The 19,035-nt window shown below is 39.4% G+C and overlaps 1 protein-coding gene across 25 annotated transcripts in view; it reads left to right on the top strand.

The window, feature by feature from the left end:
* The first annotated feature begins 1,562 nt into the window (after positions 1-1,562).
* The window catches only part of PLEKHA5 (pleckstrin homology domain containing A5), a 159,186-nt gene continuing 141,713 nt past the window's right edge, over positions 1,563-19,035 (top strand). For 24 of the 25 annotated variants that reach the window (XR_009964391.1, XR_009964392.1, XR_009964393.1 and 21 more), the window contains exons 1-3: positions 1,573-1,745; positions 1,889-1,965; positions 5,068-5,125. Coding sequence is in view for 22 of the 25 variants with exons in the window: in XM_062616749.1 (XP_062472733.1) it covers positions 1,648-1,745; positions 1,889-1,965; positions 5,068-5,125 (233 nt within the window). In the remaining 3 variants the exon portion in view is untranslated. Of the gene's footprint in view, positions 1,746-1,888; positions 1,966-5,067; positions 5,126-19,035 lie in introns of all 25 variants that reach the window. The other variant, XM_062616761.1, reaches the window with a different exon arrangement.

A 19,035-nucleotide genomic window follows, 5' to 3' on the forward strand; every position in this document is an offset into this window, starting at 1 on the left:
GGTATTCAGTGTTCTGGAGATTGAGAGTACTTGCTCTTTGCTCTAGTTAGGCTGCATGATGAGGCCACTACCACCTCAGGAGTCCAAAACTTGTGTGATTTCCTGCATGCTGTTGCCAAGCAGCTTTCCACGGCTTTTTAGAGGAGGAGTCATTATTCACTTTTACTCATCATCCAAGGGATCTTTCTCTTAGGAGAGAAGGGCTCTGTTCATAGAATAACTTGTGCTCTCCAGCATATCTTTTTTTCTGATACGCTATAAATCTCTGATGTCAGTGGTGAGGGAAATGAAGGGCATTGTTGGTTAGGGAGGACTTTTTATCTTATATCCAGCTATTTAAAGAAAACTTGAGATCTGCTCACATGTTCACAGCTCTTCTGGTCTGGAATATCAAGTGGGTTTTAAGGCTTTGACCACATGGCATGGTGAGAGCCAAGCCACACAGACACTTGTCCTGTTGAATTTTACTTCTCCCAGGGTGTTCAGAATGGGAGAGGGGACAAGGCTGCTAGGCAGAATACTGTTAGCTGCGAACTTCAAATGTTTTTGCGGACACAGGAATACCGACAGACTTCCCAGCTTCACTCTTTATTCAGAAAGTTCTCTTGTAAGCCAAGATTCTCCCAGAACTACCATGGCCACAACACAATTTTAGTCCTTTACATTGGTCATGTACAACTTAAATCTAAAGGTGTGCACAGCTACATATAAATGTACATGCAATCAGATTATTCTTGTGAACAAAAAGATACATACACTCTCTCCTTTCCACAGATGTGGATTTTACCTCCATCACTACTACCTCCCTGAACACTGAAAACATAGATGCATGCCATAGCCTAGATCCCTTTGGGGACACATACGCCATCTCTTCACTCTTGCCTTTGAACACTGTACCTTTATAGGAGAAATTTACAAAAAGCTTTGAGTTGAGGATAAGAGAAGAGCGTACACGCCCCTGGCGGAAATTCGAGAAAAGTTTTTATTTCCTGTAGGAATACGTGTGTACAAAAACCCAATTACGGATTACCAGAGGCGCTGCCGCTCCAACCGGGGCCGCTCGCCTGTTCGTTGAGGGGCCGGGCCGGTGGAGAGGCCAAGCCCCACGAAGGAAGCCCGGGATTCCTCCCCCGGCCGCAACAAACGCACCGCACCGCCTCAGCTCCGCCCCGGCCCCCGCGATCCCCACAGCGCTACCGGACCCTGTGCGCCTGAGCCCCCCCGCCCTCCGGCTCCCAGCCGGGCCCTCGGTACCCCTGCACCTCTGCCTTCTCCCGCCCCGCGCGCTGCAGAACCCCCCTCATGCGCTCCCCCCGCCCCTCGCAGGGCCGCGCCGCCGCCGGAGCCTGCCGCCCACCCTCTTGGCGCCCCGCCCCGCCCCGCCCCAACTGCCGCGGCGGGGGCAGGAGGCGCGCCCCCGCGGCGGGAGGGGCGTGCCCGCGCGGGGCGGGGCGCGCCGCTGCACCCCCTCCGCCCCCTCGCGCTGAGCCCTCCTCCTCCCCAAGGTGCTGGCGGCGGCTGCGGGGACGCGCTCGCTCGTGCCCGTGTCGCCTCTTCTACCGCCCCCCCACCCCCCCCACCCCGTCCCCCTCCCGCAGCGCTCCCCTCTCGGCTCTCCCTGGCTGCGCTGGTAGCGGCGGCTCGGCCATGGCGGCCCTGACGGAGCTGAGCGTGGAGCGGCTGCGGGCGCTGCCCGGCAGTTGGAGTTACGGGATCAGCCAGGGCGGCCGCGTCTTCTTCATCAAGTGAGCGGGGGGACGGCGAGGAGGGGAGCGGGGCTGGGCTGGGCTGGGCTGGGCGGGCGGGGGGCCGAGAGGGGCGGGAGGGTTGCGGGGGAAGGCGGTGGGGCTGCGCCTGGCTGACTCGGTCCGTGTGTCCGTCTCTGCAGCGAGGAGGCGAAGAGCACGACCTGGCTGCACCCGCTCACCGGAGAGGCCGTGATCACCGGGCACCGCCGCAGCGCAGGTAGGAGTCCTGCTCGGGGACCGGGGCGGCCGGGCTCCCCCTCCACCGCCCGCGACCCTACCCCGCACGGCCGCCACCACCCGGCCGCCCTCCGAGCGCCGCTTTCTTCCTCCTCCTCCCCTCCCGCTTCTCGGGGTCTCTCGTAGCCCGTCGCCCCGCAGCGGCCGCGGCCGGCCCCCGGGCTCCCGCCCCATCCCCCCGCGGCGCGGGCAGCGCCTCTGGTTTCGCCCCGCGGCCCCGAAGCCGCCCGGTCCTGGGAGCCGCCTTGGTGCTGCCGCAGCCACCCGAGAGAACTCCTGATCCTGTGCCTGCCGTGCTCCCCGCACTTCTGGCAGTTGTTTGTCCCCAGGCTGAGCGACCTGGGCTAGTGGAAGGTGTCCCGTGGCAGGGAGGTTGGAAGCGGATCATCTTTAAGGTCCCTTCCAACCCAAACAATTCTGTGAAGAACGACTTTACAGTGCAGCCTTGCATGTCTAGCTTGCCTGGTCTTTTAAAACGCGTTCCTTTGCACCCGAATTTTCCCTCCTTGTCTGTGTAATTTCTCTTTCTTTGCTTGCTTTATGTTGCCTTGTATAACCCCTATAATACTATGTAGTTACCATTAGAAACCGCCTTATTCCTCTCGTGCCTCTTACAGGCTACCCTGGTTATTCACCTGCATAGCATCCTTACTCAGTTTAGCATTAAACTACTCATCATATTTCTATTTCTAGCAGCACCTAGACATAACCATCATAGGCATACTAGAAATGTAAAGGCTTACTTCACCAGTCACCTAGAAACCCTTTTCCTTCCTTCACTTCCATCTAGGCTGAGAGTGTGGGTGGTTTCTAAGAGACTGAGAGTTGGAATAGGTGGGAGAAAAAGGGACTGAAACATTAGGAATAACTTGGAGGGAGGAGGGTGGAATCGGTCTTCTTTGCTACTGCTGTTTGTTCCACTCTGGGGAAGTAGCAGCAGGAGGTGCTGGAGGAGGAGGATTTACAGCAGACACTCTGGAGACCCAGAGACAAACTCTGACTGCTGGAATTGCACACAGGCTGCATATGCCACTGGGAGGTGGTGGAGTGTAGCAATGACTGCAGTTGGTTTTATGTATGTAATCATTTGGATAATCGCAGGGAAATCGGCAAGTGAATTGGACTGTATCAGATTATTTGCTTTTTATGTTTAGTTAATAGTTAAGCATTAAGAAATCAGAGAAACAGGTTTTTGGAAAACTGGACAGCTGATTTTTTTTTTTGTCTTTTTTTTTTTTTTTCTTTTAGTTAGGGATAGTTTAAAAATCACAGGTTTCTGGCTGTTAGAACTCTGCAGTTTGGTTTGGAGTGAAGGTCTGTTGTTTATAAGAAGACATTTAATGCCGGGAAATGGAACTATGGATTGCTGTTGAGCTTCTTGTCCCCCCCCCACTTTCAGTACTCAGATTAATTGAGAAACTGGCTTTCATCTGCAGCAGTGTGCATGGGGGTAGATGTACTTGTACTTTGCTTGTTGGACACTAGCATTAGCTGAGTATGAATTCTTTTTTTAAGCTATTGCCAGTGTCTCTGTTGACTGATGGTGATTCCCCAGTAATTTTTTAAGCATCTCATTTGTTTCTGCCATTAAATGCCTTCTAAAGGAAGTGCAGTTTGCTTTTCAGTATCTGGAATGTTGTGTGTAACATAGCACAGCTGTTATCAGGTAATTAAACTCTTTTTGGAGCACAAGAGTGAGGCATGACCTTGGATGTACTAAGCATGATTTATCAATCAGGTACTGAAGCATCTGCAAAACAAGTCGGTTTCTGTAGTTTTCATCCTTCGTGTGTGTGAATGAGTCTCTCTGCATAGATATAATCAAACTGATTAATTCTGGGCTTTATTTCTTGTTTTGGAACACAGTCAAAATATGTTAAAATAGGTCTTCCCTTAGACAATTTTTGAGCATATAACGCTTATTTTGGAAGTGTATATTACTGTAAAGTTCTTATTAAATAATACTTATTAAATAATACTGTGAGATAGTTACTAGAGGATGAGGAAAGCTTTGTCCTCCATTATAACTTGAAGTGCTTTTTATTCCTTGAGAAATATCTCAACACTGGAAAAGTATCTTTTGCAAAGTTCTTATAGCAGCCATAAATACTTGTTGGGGAAACTTCCTGTTTGCTGTACTTTGCCCTGTGCCATTATTGAAAGACACCTTGATTTTTGCTGTATGGAAGACAGGAGTGAAGAAAAGAGTCAGCCAAAGCAAATAAGTAAACTGGGGGGAGGGTGTCACGTGACCCAGACTGAATGTTTTTTCTTTTAATTAGGAAATTCATTCTTTCTTTTGTAATTCAGTGAATGAGTCCTACGAGTCAATTATTGTTTTTATTAACTGGCACAAACTTTTAAGGGTAGTGGTGCATCCGGAGTTGCCCAGTATCTTCAGAGCTTCCATTACATCAGGAAGCTGTTACTTGAAAATAATTGACCATTAGTGGTGTTTTTTTTTTATACATGGGCTTCTGACTCTTAAGACTGATAATAAAGAAGGGAAAGATGTACCTACTTCCTCCACTAGCTTTGCATTGAAGATTATTTTCGTGTAAAATGGAATAAAGTTGTAAACACTGCAGGAACACTTGATAGTCACAACAGTGGTAGAATTATGCTAATAAAATGTCGATGATCTGTGGTGTACTTGGTATCATGCCTGTTAAGATGCTTGTGACTTGCATGTAATGCAAATTCAGTAAGTGGATTTTGTTTAGGTCTCTGCCTGTCAGGTAATTTGATGCTGCTGAAGTTCAGGGCAGAAAGATCTGGCGGTGACAATGAGTTCCAGTTACTGGTGAAAGGAAAGAACATTGTGAAGTAAGGACACCCTTAAACTCTTATCGGTATTATTTGACAATGAGACATCCAAATCAGGTTTTCATGTGTACATCTTTTCTTGGATTACAGAATTCAAAACAGAAGCCAATTCTAAAATATTTGTTTATAGGACTAAAGCTTTCAATGTGTGGAGTCAGACACACAGTGTTTTAACTGCCTTAGTTTTAGGGAGTAGACCAGTATGCCTAGCAGCATTTCAAAAGTTAATTGGAATGTTTTGCTACTTATTTTTCAGACTTACCTACAGGTTGGGAGGAAGCTTATACTTTTGAAGGTGCAAGATATTATGTGAAGTAAGTTGAATCTTTATCTGTCACAATACTGTAATTTTCAATGAATTTGTCTAAATGTTGCTGTAATCTTGAATGTATTCCGAGCTAAATTTAAATGTTATGCTGTACATCTAAAGGGAGTATTCAGGTTTGTCATAGTGTATGTAGTCCTTTGTTTACTGAATTCTGCACAGCTAAAAGAATTTCTTGAATTTTTCTTAATAGTTTGTTAAAGCTGCTTAAAGATGCAAATTCAAATGAAATTGCTGCTGTGAGTGTAATCATCTAGCAACAAATGTCTTTGCAAGTCAAGAATACCTTGAGTTTGTCTTTTTGTTTGACACTTGTGCGTATACACTGTCGTACCGTAAACGCTTTCAGAAAGGCAAAATCTTACTTCATCACTGGGAGGAGTCTTGATTCAGCCCTGTTCTCCAGTTACTGTGTTGTTTAAAGCCACTCTGAAGGTTTATTGTGGCTGTCTTCTTTGCAGACCTTCTGTTTCTGCTTTTAGCATTGATTTTCATTATTAGTTTTGTTCAGGTTTTAGTACATTTTGAGGCATGTGTCCACTGTGGTAGACTTGCAATATGTATTGTCTTTTTGAATGAGAGGCATGGAAATAGAGCTCTTACGGAGAAGTCCAGAGGTTGTGTTGATCAGATATGTGCAAACTTCTTACAAGGTTTTTCCTCTTTAGATAGTCAGATCCTCCTTATCCAGAAAATTTTAAAGTGGCACGTACATACGTTCGTCCAGTTAATATGCTTTTTTTTTTTCCCTGTTATTTAACAATTTTCAGCGTTTTCTCAACCTTTTCAGGAGTTTTTACTCACTAAACTGTGTGTTTGGTTTGCCATCTTTAAATGAATAGTGTCATGAGTGGGATAGCTTCTGTGAGTGAAGCTTGCTAATAGACATAGAAGTTGTAGGTTGCGTGTAGCTTTATTTGTCTTAGTGCTGAGCAGAAGGTAGTGTCTCTGTAATTTGCATTGTAGACATGATGAGATGGGTGTTAGGTATGTGTTGCATGGTTTATATAGGAAAATGTTTGATGTGATACTAAAAATTAAAAAAAATTACTGAAAGATAATGCTTCAGAAATCTGGTCAGAATTGGTCTGTGCTCTCTGGGAGGGGGCTTCTTGTTAATAAATGACATACTTGTTTTCCTGTTCTATTCTGCCTGCGTGTAATTCACATTACACTAGTGTTGTGTAAAAACTGGTAAGAGCTACACTAGATTGAGGACAGGAATGTGCTAAGATTTTTCACCTAATTTTCTGTTCAGAAAAATGAAAACGAGTGAAAATAAAAGGAAGTTGCATTTGTGCATGTATATAATGCAAAAAGTTCTAGACTTTCAGATGGAACTTGTTCTCATAGAATAAACCTGTGAACAGTGTGTTAGCTACAGTACCTGGAAAATAGCAACTTAAGTTTTCTTAAAATACAAGTGTGTGGACAGCTACTGTATTCACTGATGCACTTATGGACAAACCAAGTGGTAGGTTGTTTGTATGTCCTTGTGCCTACAAGATCTGGTGTTCAAGGTGTTATCATAAGCGTTAGGACGTACATTAAGCTGATTGTTTTGCTGATAGCCAGCACTTAATAGCTCTGCTTATATTTAAAAGTTTTGCTGCATCTTTGAAAACATGTTGCACAAACAACACTTCTCTGATTTGATATATGTAGGAGGATAACATGGATGGTGCTGTCAAGCCTGCTGAAAGGCTCACATGGTATGACCAGTTTGGCTTCCTTAATTAAATGTGTTTGTTGTGTGGCCTCTGAGGCTGAATTTAAACTTCTGCCCAATGATAGCTCCTCCATTTAAAGTTGTCTAGCATTCAGTCTTACCAGTGCTAGGGAAGATGTGAGAGCTAAGGTAGACAGGCTGACAACATTATAATCACTATCTTGTAATCCTAGGCAGTGTAAATCTGGAAGCTGTGTTGATTATAATAATTCTAGTTGTCTGAATCTAAATTACTGTAGTGCTCCTGCATGAGTGGGAAACAACGCAGCATGTTGTGACCTTGTGCTGTACAGGCACCCCTACATACAGATTTTGAACTGTAACCTTCTTATTTGGGTGTCCTGATTATCTGAATATTCTGAATATTAGCTGAATATTCTGAATATTAGCTGAATATTCATGTTTATTATGTCGATTTTTGGAATAATAAAGCTGTCTTAAAACTAAAAATACTGAAAACATCTTCATGGTCAGGTCTGAAAGAAATATGTTGTTTTATGTTCCAGTATGAGTTACAAAGCTACAAGGGAATGAATGTTAATGGCATGCTGTTGGTGTATTCAGCCATGTGAAACTTGGCTGTTGGATTTCTGTAACGTGTCCAATAGAGTTAGGCAAGGATAGTCAAGTTTCCTGATCACATAAATAATTTCACCTAACTTCTGAGGCACAGCTTCAAGTATGTGGGTTGAATAAAAATATTTAACAACCCTGCTTTATGGTAAGATCTTATGCTAGACTGTGTTTGAAAATAAAAACCTTTTGAAAATTATTCTTATGGTTATTTAATAATAGGTCTTCAGTGTTCCAAATGGGTGTGTCATTGAATCTATTACTGTGTTTTTTTGGCTTTGATGTAGTAAACACTGTATAATCAAATTGGGATAATGTTGAGATAATAGTCAGCTAAATCTCGCATTTCAAACAAATGACTCAGGATATAGACTGCACTGAAATGTGGTTATTTTTAAAGGACACTTTTTATTTTCTTGGGATGTGTACACACGTTTTCAGAGTAAGTAAATGCCAAATTGACTATTTTACATGACTGAGGTTTTTTTGGTGGGTTTCTTTTCCCCCCATGTCATTGAATTTGCTTTAAGAAGGAAAGCTATTCTGAAACAGGCATAGATAAGGAGTTGTTTCCATTACATAAGGTAGCTTTATTTTTGTATAGAGTTGTGTTAGTAAGTTGAAGTTGATGCTAGCTAGAGTTTGACCCTTCTTGCATTTTATTTATTTATTTATTTAAATTAGTAGAATTCTAATACTTGGTGATGACAGAATTCTTCCCTCCATCCTCCCCATCCCCCATAAATGCTAATGACAAAAGGTGATGTTTGTTATTTGGAGTTAAAAAAATATGCAGTACCATAATATATTGTATATGTTCTCATGAGAAGTGGTTACATTGTTAAAGTGTTTTGTTTCTTTGGGAGTGAACAGATCTGGTTGTGTTTGCTTAGTGTTACAAATGTGCGCAGATAGCCTTTCCTCATCACTTCATGGGAACTCAAGTCAGTTTTTCTGAAGTGATGCTTGGTTTGGGTGTAATCTTTAGTTTTATAATAACTAAACTTCTACCTGGAATACAGAGCTGAAAAATTTGATATTTTCTTTTGTTCTGCATAGAATACTTCACTGGACTAGTTATTTATATTTAATTGTATTGAGCACTCATGGAGCTCTGAAAAGTTAAGGACTTTATCCCCAAAACAGATTTAAGCTGGACAGCAGTATAGGAAATTAAGTTATTTAGATTATTTAGAAGCACATAAGAAAATGGACTCCTGTGGCAATCCCAGTATGATGATTGTCAATAAAGAAGGCATGCCTGTTCATAGGCTTCAAGCTCTTCACCTGTTGAGATCAATAAGAATTTTCATCTTGATGTTTTTAGTACCTCATGATGGCTACATAGTCATTAGGCATCAAGGCGCTGGTTTTGAGAGCTATAAAATTACATAAATATCTATTTTTCTGTGTGTGTGTGTGTGTGTGTGTGTGTGTGTGTGTGTGTGTGTATTTACTCATATGCGTGTGTATGAGAAACACTTACTGCTGGATAGAATTACCTGACTATATATATTCAGGGATTTGCTTATTTTGCTTGCCTTTTTTTCTTTTTTTCACTTCAGTAGTTCTGAATATGTGTTAGGATTTTGCTGTTGATTCTTTTTTTTAACCCGGTTTGTATTATTTAGGTTATTAATTTACCAAATAAAGTTGTTTCAGAAATCAATCCAGGGATGATATTTGAGGAATTTTGTTTCATCAGTCTACCTAGTTTAGCTTCTACAGAAGTACTCTTAGGTAAACTGTTAGGCTGATTGAAAAAGTTTTTAAAGTCTTCATGAATTGAGAAGGTTAAAGTTTCATTTTTAAGAATTTGTTTTGAAATTTACCTTTTTATCACAACAGTTTTTACCTGATGCTCGTTGAAGCAAGGCATTAGCAAACCCAAGCCAAAGCTGAGTTCACTGTTGCATCAAATAGAAATTTTCTGTGCTTTTACAGAGACTTTTATCAATGCAGGTTTGTTTATTGTAGGCATGTCTCTTGAAAATTGCGAAGGTGAGAAAAAATTAAGTGATTAAAAGGGATAAGATCTTTTCAGCCTTGAGTTTTTGTTGTTTACAAAAATAAACTTGTGCTCATTGAGCATTCAGCTTTTCTTTGAACCTTTGTCTTTTATGTGCATTCTAAAGATCCTCTCCCATTCAGCTGAGACTTTCTCCAGAAAAATCAAAGAACAAGTAGTCGTGTTTGCAGAGATGCCCTTTCGTGAAAGGAAAAATTGATTTCGAAAAAAATAAGAACATATCAGACTGTTTTCTTCCATCAGTAAGAATCACAGTGTTCCTATCAGGAATGTAGTTCTTTCCTTGTTACCTCTAACCTTTATTTTACTAAAATTAAGGAAAGACTAAAGTTTATTCTTTGCCTTTATTTGATCCATTCTTACATGGTAAGACCAGTAGTTCAAATAATGGCATATGGCTAGATGGGTGCACTGGAGTATAACACTACGATGAATTATATGTGCCTTTAACCCTTGTAGAGAGCAAACCAGTTCAGAATGGGAGGACTTTGTAGGAATGCCTGCAAATTTCTTATATCTATTTAAACATTTGCTTCTTTATTCCACTCAAGTGTTCCAGGAACCAAAAATACTGCAATGCTGAAGCTGGGTGTGGAGGTGGAAGGATTCTAGATATGGGAAGAAATGGGTGTGGGTCAGAGGAGGAGAGGTGGGACTGCATCCAAAAAGCAGCTTGCGGGGTGGATGTGGAAGGAACAGGATGGAGGTAGTGGTGTGCTGAAGAAGGCTAAAAGGGTGGGAGTACTTGCAGAAGAGAAAGGAGTGGAGGCTAAACGAAGTAGAAAGGAACAGTGGCAGTGGAAAGTCACTAAAAGGAGTAGGAGTGAAAGCTGATTTCCTAGGAGCGAACTCAGTGTAATTTCTCCCAGAGGGAAGGGTGGCAAAAGTTCACCCTGTGCAAGCATGTTGTCTGACTCGTGTGCATGTCTGTCAGGGCTTATTACCCTGGCTTATGAACCTGTTTCAAAGTTAGTCCGGCAGGTAGAATATCAAATGTGAATGTTAGGAACTGCTGTGCTTAGAAGTTTCTTTTTGACTGTGAGGTTGATGGTTGATATTTTGAGCTGTCTGATCTGAAACTGTGAGGGAGCTTACTGATTTTTTTTTTTATTTTTTTTTAAACCATTTCCAAGCTTTTTAGCACTTATAAGAATTAATGGATAATTGTTTAAAAACACAAAAAAATCATGTAAGTTACTACATGAAATGTTGAAATCCAGGGGAGAGACACTGAAGACACTCAAGCTTTTTGCTATCTGTTAACAGATCAGTAAGTTGACTTGTCTAGTTTTAGGTTGTTGTTTTGGAAGCTATAATATTTCTTCCCTTTGGTCTTAATTAGTGACTGAGTAGTAATAGCAGCTAAAGCTAATAATGTACTTTTAAGATGTTATTACAGGGAAGCGAGTTCTCCTGTGGTCCGTCGTTTTTGGTATCTACCATGTGTGAAGGATGGTAAAAAGCAAAGGAAATGCTCATCGATTGTACTTTTATGTAGGTGGTTGCTACATTATTTTAAAAATAGTGATGCATTTTTTTTCCCCCAGACCCTGCCCCCTTTGCAAAAGGTAGCTGTTGTGCCCTCTTAAGAATTATTTTGAGGCCTGTTACCAGTATTTCATTGTCCTCTTGTGTCAGGGTGCTGCAGAGCTCTACCCTTTTTCACAGTATCTGGAATTCAGGGGCACTTCCAAAAGCTGGCCAGAGGCCGGTATCATGTAAGATTTGACAGCAGAGAAGCCACTGTTTGGTAGAAGCTTTACAGGTCCAAATGTTACCTGGTGCACATTGTACTCTACTTTAAAGGAACTGAGCCTACTTTTTTTTCTGTGGTCTGCAAGTGTTTTGTTGTACTGGATCAAAACGAGTGTTTGTTGTGGTGCTGTGCTAAGCCTGTTTTTCCTGCGTATGTTTATGTTACACTGTCTCTTATTATAATGAATTACACTTTTCATTAAACCTGAGATACGCTTTGGTTGGCAGTTCAGAGTGATCTTCAGTGCGCTTGTGTGTGCATGTGAGAGAGGGAGAAAACTCCTGTGAAGCTTGATGCAAATGCTGGCTCCACAGCAAAGCTCTACAGCCCTGACTGCTAAGATTTCTGCCAACGTGGTACCTATATGTGTTTTCTGTGTTTCAGTAAGTAAATACCTAAATTTAAACACTTCCCCCTTCTCTCTCTTGCTTCTCCTGCCTCTTTCTTTTGAATGTGGAAGATAGATAGCTGCTCTGTGTTCACTTGCTCTTGCATTTGTTTGAAGGGAAGGTATTCTCTGAAGGTGATATCGAGGGGGAAGAAGTTGCATCAGTAGCCACAGTCAAAAGTAGAAATTTGGGGATGGGATTTTGTTAGTATAGGGCTTCCAGTAAAAGTCTTGGGGAAAGATTTCTAGTTCCCATATTGGGTAGAACAGGGAGGTCTTCTTAAATAGTTGGTTGTGAAGTTACATCTTTCTGCTCTGGACTTGCAAAACTCGAGTTGAATATTAATTTGAAATCTGTTAAGTGGAAAAAAAGGCTTTGAGACACATTTTGGATGCTTGTGTGGCTTGCAGTGGTCTCAGAACTTTATAATATAATGCAAATAATTAAAAAAAAAATCTGTATACTCAGGGGGCTTCATAAACTTAGTTCTTCATGGCTTTCTCCACAGTGACTTGGTAAGAACAGCTGTTTATAAGGAAAGGTATGTATCAAGCAACCTGTCCTTTAAAATTAGCTCCCTGTTTTTAATTCTTTGAGAAGGTATTATAAATCATACTTAATAGAAACAAATACTTACAAAATGTGTTTTATTAACTGGAAACATTTTAGTGTGTCAGACCCAGAGTATGTGAAGGGTATAAGTGACCAAAGGCGTTTGAAAGGAAAACACCTGGGGAAAGTTTTGAGGTAAAGCGCTATTTTTGCCATGTTTCAGTTCCAGTGTTTAATGGAAATTTTTATTTTCTTTACTATCACTAAGTAGGACTACTGCATTTGCATATGTCCTGCAAAAATACAGCTTTTGATGCTTTTTCTGAACTGTGCTACAAACTAAATTTTCACGTTATAATTTTTTTTTTATTCTCTGATTTTGTGTTAAATCCTACAGATTACGCAGCTGCTGACATCCAACATTTTTGAAAATATTTTTGGGATGTGTAAAAACATGATATATAATCTGTATATTTTTTCAATTAATTTGGTTTATAAGAAGGACATAAATCTCATTTTAAACTAAAATATTGTAAGCAACAAGAATAAACACATGGTGCTCTCAAATATCTATGGGGAAGAAAAAATGTTTTAATCTGAATGTCAGAAAGGGTAGCGTGGGTTCTAACTGTTGGGTTTGGGGTCCTTTGTTGGTTTATTGCTTTTACATGTTAGCCACACCATTTTGTAAGGCTACTTTGTTTTATAATTTTTTCATATACAGTGAAAATCTTCTAGATAAATGTGAAACTTCTTGTTTAAAATCTTTGAAGTTTGATACAGAAGATTGAAAAACTACAAAAATGTGTTTGAGCAATCAATGTCATAATATCAAATGTATATTTTAATCAGAATAATGATGCAAGTTAAACCTCATTAGAAATTCATATAATCTGTTCTGATCTCAAATGTCTCATGGTAGGATCTCTGTCTGCTGTGTTTGATGTGGGTATTGGTTGCTTAACCTGGTCTGAAACGCTGAAGTGTTTTCAATTGTTAAAGCACACAAATGTTAACTATTTTTTGCCATTTAATAAAGTTTTAGCTTTTATGAATTGATCTATCTTTTTTATTGTATCTGCAGAGTTAAAAGAATTTGACACTTGAACCAGTACATTTTTAGTTGTTTGAATTGAGCACCTAAGAATATTTCTAGTATAGTAAACTTTATGGGATGAGGTCATTAGAGTTATCCTTGGTCAGACAGGAGGTAGGTATTAAAATTGTTCTACAATGAATTTGAAGAGTTTGAGAGCCTAAATACTTACATTAATCAATGGGAGTCTTGGGTCATCTGTCTGTAGTTCGTTTTATAATCAGTAAACAATACTGACTTAGAATTTCTCAACTCTTTATGTAAGCATATGTAGGGACTAAAAAAGGCTGATGAACCCGGTACTCTACCAGTATTATGACAGTATTATGTTATGGTCTCTGCCACACAGTCTGTCTCCTGCCTGTGTTCCTTTTTTTTGCTCAACTTCAGATAAAAATGAACTGACAATATTGCAATCGTAAGGCCTCTTGATAAACCTTCCCTTGAAGTAGTGTGGAGTGTAGAAAGAAGCAGAGTGTGAATTGTAACATTGCTGGAAAAGATGGTTTGACTTTTATTTTCTTTTGTTCTGAGCCTTGTATTTCTTTCTCTTCAGCTCCTGTATGTCTGATAATTCAATTACTAGGTGAAAGGTTGGTTGTTTTTCCTGGAAATTGAGTTAATAACTTTAGCAGGTTAAAACTTTCTCTGCAGTGTTTGACAGAAACAGGTTTAAGAGAAGGGTTCTTTTTGTTCTTAAGACCAGATGAACTCGCAACAAAACCATGAAACCAGTGTAATTTTCTGGCTTAGTACATTGCATAGTACGTAGTAAAGGGCATAAAAGATGAAGTTTTGGAATTACTTAGGTGAGTGATACCTAGTGGGAGAATGACTTGCTTAAATATAAATTAAATGAAGGAGTATCACTTTGGTCCTGTCATTGCCAGTAGTGGTTGTATACATATTTTTGTACATACATACACATGCATATATACACAGGGCATGTTGTTCCTTATGCCTCTTTCAAGGACCTCCACTGCAGATTTCTTACATGGGAACACTAGAATTTCACTTCACTTTCAAAGTAGAAAAAAAGAATTATAATTATCAGGAAAAATCTGAACCTTTTCCTGAAGTGCCTTTTTATTTTTCTTGCATCCTAAGCTTAAACACAGATTTTGCAATACACTTTAGAACAGAGCTCTGTGTTTTCTGTTCAACTTCAGGTGAGAGTGCCAAACCTGTCTAACAAGAAATTCAGGGTTTCTGTTGCCTCTGATTGCTCACTCTGTGGTTTAAAACAACAAAAAGTGCTATCAAATTCAGCAGTCGATTCAAATGCCTGTGCTGTATCTTCTTCATTATAATCTTTTGTTTGGGTGCCTGCTGCCTCAAAACATTTTTGAGCTCGAATATGTCAGTTACATGAAAATCTTGCAATTTTGTAGATGGAAAAGAGCTACATGAAGTGAGATGTAAGTAGAAAAATAATTTGATTAAAGCAGTGATGTTCCATTAGATTCTAAGTGGGGTTGGTTGTGTTTCACAGGCCTCAATAATTTGAGTGTGGACTACTTGAAAGACTGCATCACGGTGAGGTGTTAGCATTATTAGCATCCTGTTTTTAAATAAGACTTGTTGAGGGGAGAGTCTTTACAGCTGTTCTTCAGTATGGATTTTTTTTTTTGACTTTTAGTGATGATATTTGTAAGACATTAAAGCAGACAGAAATTTCTCAAACTTTCGATGAGGATTGAAGATCCTTTCATTTTAGACAAGTGCTGCAATCAACATTAACTGGTACAGCAGGTCTTACATTTCAGTTATTACTTTGTTTAAATAATGATTTGTGCAATTGGAAATAGGGTTTTCAAGGAAATTATGGTAACTTAAGTTTTCTATTTGATTTTTCAAGGATGTGAAGAAGTTAATCTGGAGTTGGTTCAGACCTGTGTCTCTTGTACAATTTCACCAGGCCTGGTATGTAGGAGATTATGTAGCTGGCAGAGTGAATCTGTTAAGAACAAACATAATTCTTCACTTGTTTGAAGATGGGATAAGCACTTCTAGGAAAAAAATAGAGTAGGATTTGCTGATTAGCTCTTGTATTCCTATTTAATTTGTTTGCAACAGTAGGGACCTAAATTGTAATGAATGGATGTGAATACATTTGGGGTTTGATTTAACTGCTGAATTTGATAGGGGTGTCCATTGCAACTGTAGTGGGAATGGTCAGAAGTAGGTCTTACGGGGGAGTTTTATGGTTTTGGGGCTTTCGTGTCAAGATTTAATGTAGGTAAGGCAACACAGCAAGAAATCAAATGCTGTGCAGACAAAACGGCACATGCAGTGCAGTTGGCAGCTGTTAATTTGTTTCGAGCAGAGACACATATTTCAAGTCTTCTGATTAGTTTATTTTCCTTGAGTTGAAGTAATTTGTTTTTTGCTAGTTGAAAGCCTGTTTGCATTACTAGTTTGAAAAAAAGAATTAGACACGCGCTTGTGTTGGAAAAAAACTGTCTTCAGCTCCTGCCTGTTCAGCTCTTTGTTTTTTCTGCTGTTTGACCTTCTCTTTATCTTCTTCCTTTTAATTTTATTTCTATACATGTGCCCTTACTGTTCACTCTGCTCTCTCCACTGTTACTCTGTTTGCTCTTGGCACTGGTAGCTCAACTAGTGTTAGACATGATCTTCCTCAGTTGGACTGCATGACAAATTTTGCTAAGGGGAATGTAAATACTGTGAGGTCAGTTCAGTATCATATGCCTGCAGCCTGAAATGAACCCTGCAGGATCTTCTGCTATTCAGTCAAAATTAGAACCTGCCTAGGATATGGTGCTAAAAATTTGAAAAGTCAATACTTTGTATGTTGTGCTTCACAGATTATTTTTTAAAGTACTTTACGCTTACTTTTCCCCCTAAACTAAAGAGTGAGCACTAGGGACAACTTGCTATAATCGTGGTAATTAACAGATATGTTTAAAAACCCTCTTTCTGTATACTGATGGATTACTCAAAATATTTCTTTAAGGTTGTATGCCAGGGAAAGTGGTGTGTGTCTGTGCTTACCTTCGACATACTTAAAATGATGATACTTAAGCATTAAACTAACATGCTTTTGATAGCAAATAAAATCTATTGCTCCATGTTTCCCCTTGCCTCCTTCCCTCCTTCCTCCCTTTCTCACCCAAAAAGAATGGTGGGGAGAGAGCACTGTGGTAAACTCAAATAGCAGAGCGAGCCCAAATTGCTTTTTATGATTTTGTACTACACTTTGTACTAGCCTTCTAGTCATTCTTTTGATGGGAGAAATGTTCAGTGTGCTTCCTTTAGATCAGTGATGCTCTTTAATTGGCCATATGATAGTCTAAATTACTTGCATCTCTGTGCTGTTAAGGACTTTATGCAGCACTTCTCATTTTACAAGGAGTGACAGTATAGATTAAGAGTTGAACTTGAGGTTTTTTACTTTGTTGTGTCAGTAGACTAGTGCACCTCACACGTATTTGTCTTTTGAACTGTTCTCTAAGGAAGATTGGCTGCTATTAGTTTCAGTAAAGGAATCAGTCTAATTGATGAAATTAGAAGAAAACAACTTCCGAATGTTAGTGGACATGTTGGGGGTTGAATTGTTCTTTGGTGTATTCTGTTGGCCACACCATGACAGGAATGATTCACTCTTCTTTTTATCTCCAGGTTTCTGAGATGTTGTGATAATGTCACTGTGAAATGACAACAGAAAAATATGAATTCTGGCTAGGGAATTTTTGTTGTCTTTTTATTAAAGCTGTTTTACTTTTGTGAGCAGATAAATAGTGTTGCGGTCATTAGATAAGTCCAAAATGCTTTACAGTGCTTTTGTAATGTTCCTGGTAAAGTTTTACCAACACAACTGTGGTTTTGTGTGGGAGGCTTTCATGATACTCAGATGAAGAAATACTTGATTACTGAATGCTGTGCTTCAGTTTTCTTAGTGGATGAAAGTATATATTGAAATTAACCGAGGTACTGATGAAAAAGTATGGTGCTCAACTGAGAATAAAACAGATTTTAAAATGGAAAGCAGTTAGAGCTGTCTTGTAAGTAATGTTAAGTTCAAATTAATACATTATGAAATGGCTTACACTGAAGCAAGGATAAATATATTATGGAGAGTAAAGCCATCTTTGAAGAATGATACTCATACATGTCTGGGATGGTTTTATTAATATTTAGGTTTGTGCCATTGAATAGAGTCATCTTTTTTCTTTTTACTAGAAATTACTTATCTGAAGATCAACCTCACATACCTTTGCTCTCTAAAATGAAAAGCATAAACACCTGTGTGCTGGTAGGAAAATGCTTATAAGTAAAAATTCAGGTTAATGGCTATGTAGCATTTGTAAGGTTTGTTTGGTTTTGTTTTACACCACTTTGCAACTGTGCTGTTGAATTTGTAGAGCCTTAAAGTCAGGGAATAAGGATGCTGTGAGTATGAATACATGCATAACTTCACTGTATGGGTTGACTTTGTTCTGGCTTCTGGAGCTGCCTGAGTGAATGACATGATATCCATTCAACTCGTCATCGCATCAGTGCTTTTCTTGGTCTTATTCTATAACCCCAGGATTTATTTTGGAAAAGATCCAATACTGTTAGCCAAGAAGACTACAAGGGAATGTAGTTGTTTTTTTTGTTTTTCTATAAAATGGAGCATTGGTCTTTTTTAGGAGCTTCTTTTGAAGTATTTAATGAATCCTCCTCATGAGGTGTGATGATTAAACATAGTTCCCTGGGCATCATTAAAATCTTTTAAAAAGTGCTGATATTTATTTCTCCTTTCACTAGGAAAGGATGCAGGTCTATTCTTTCAAATTTGGTTGCGTTTGCTGTCTTCTGTACAGCTACATTTTCCATTAAAATGCTGTTTCTTATTATTGCTGAACAAAAAAATAACAGTTCAAGGGCTCTATGGACAACTGTAGTTTCCTTCACATCTGAACTGTATCGATTAAGTGTACTATGGGACTGGCATTAGTTGTTGGAGTGTAGCCTCTAGTGTTTTCTCTCTGCAACCCACTGTCAGGTCTGTATCTGTATTTAAGCAATTCTGCTGTGCCCCTTTTTATGTTGATTAAATATTACTCTTCCTACTCAGTGAAGGTGGATTCCTGGAGCTCTGAAAAAGAGTTTAATTGCAATAACAAGATGATGATGGCTCCAGTTGCACTTACAAGTTGCATCTGTTTGGTTTTAAATAATTTAATCCCAAGTTAGAGGAATTTGTTAGCATCCCTAGAAAAATACATGTATCTATTGGCAAATTAACTTTGTTTTGAGAGGTTTTTTTTAATAACGAATTATTAATTTTTTTTAATGGGGGTGTTTAAACTGAAAACAACTACTTGTTTCAAATTCTGATCACACTGTAGGTAGTAAAATGATGTATCTGAACAGCTACTGGAATATCATAATGTAAAAATTAAAGTTACAGGAAACTATTGCTGTGGAAAGATTAGTTTGCGTTGTTCCCACAGGCACTAATTATCAGTGTCCTAAACTCAAACATGTACTTTTCTGCAAAGTATCCTTGTAAGGAAAACATAATCAAGAGCCACTAAACTCTCTGTTCTTATTTTTAGAGATAAATTGTGCTATTTCATTGGTTGCATTCCAAGTTCTGTATTGAAATGGTAAAAGTAAAAAGAGTTGCTTAATTCCATATAATGGTACATGCTTAGCACTCAGCACTCAAATAAAAGAGATGGGAAGGGAGAAGAATCTGATTTCATAACACATTTCTGTAACTTAGCAGCTTGGGTACCAGCTATGTGTTTAGACTGATTTCATCTA

The sequence above is a fragment of the Pezoporus occidentalis genome, unplaced genomic scaffold (genome assembly GCF_034315485.1).
Source record: "Pezoporus occidentalis ecotype Australia unplaced genomic scaffold, CSIRO_AGI_Poc_V1 ctg19, whole genome shotgun sequence".
In the NCBI taxonomy this organism is placed as follows: Eukaryota; Metazoa; Chordata; class Aves; order Psittaciformes; family Psittacidae; genus Pezoporus; species Pezoporus occidentalis.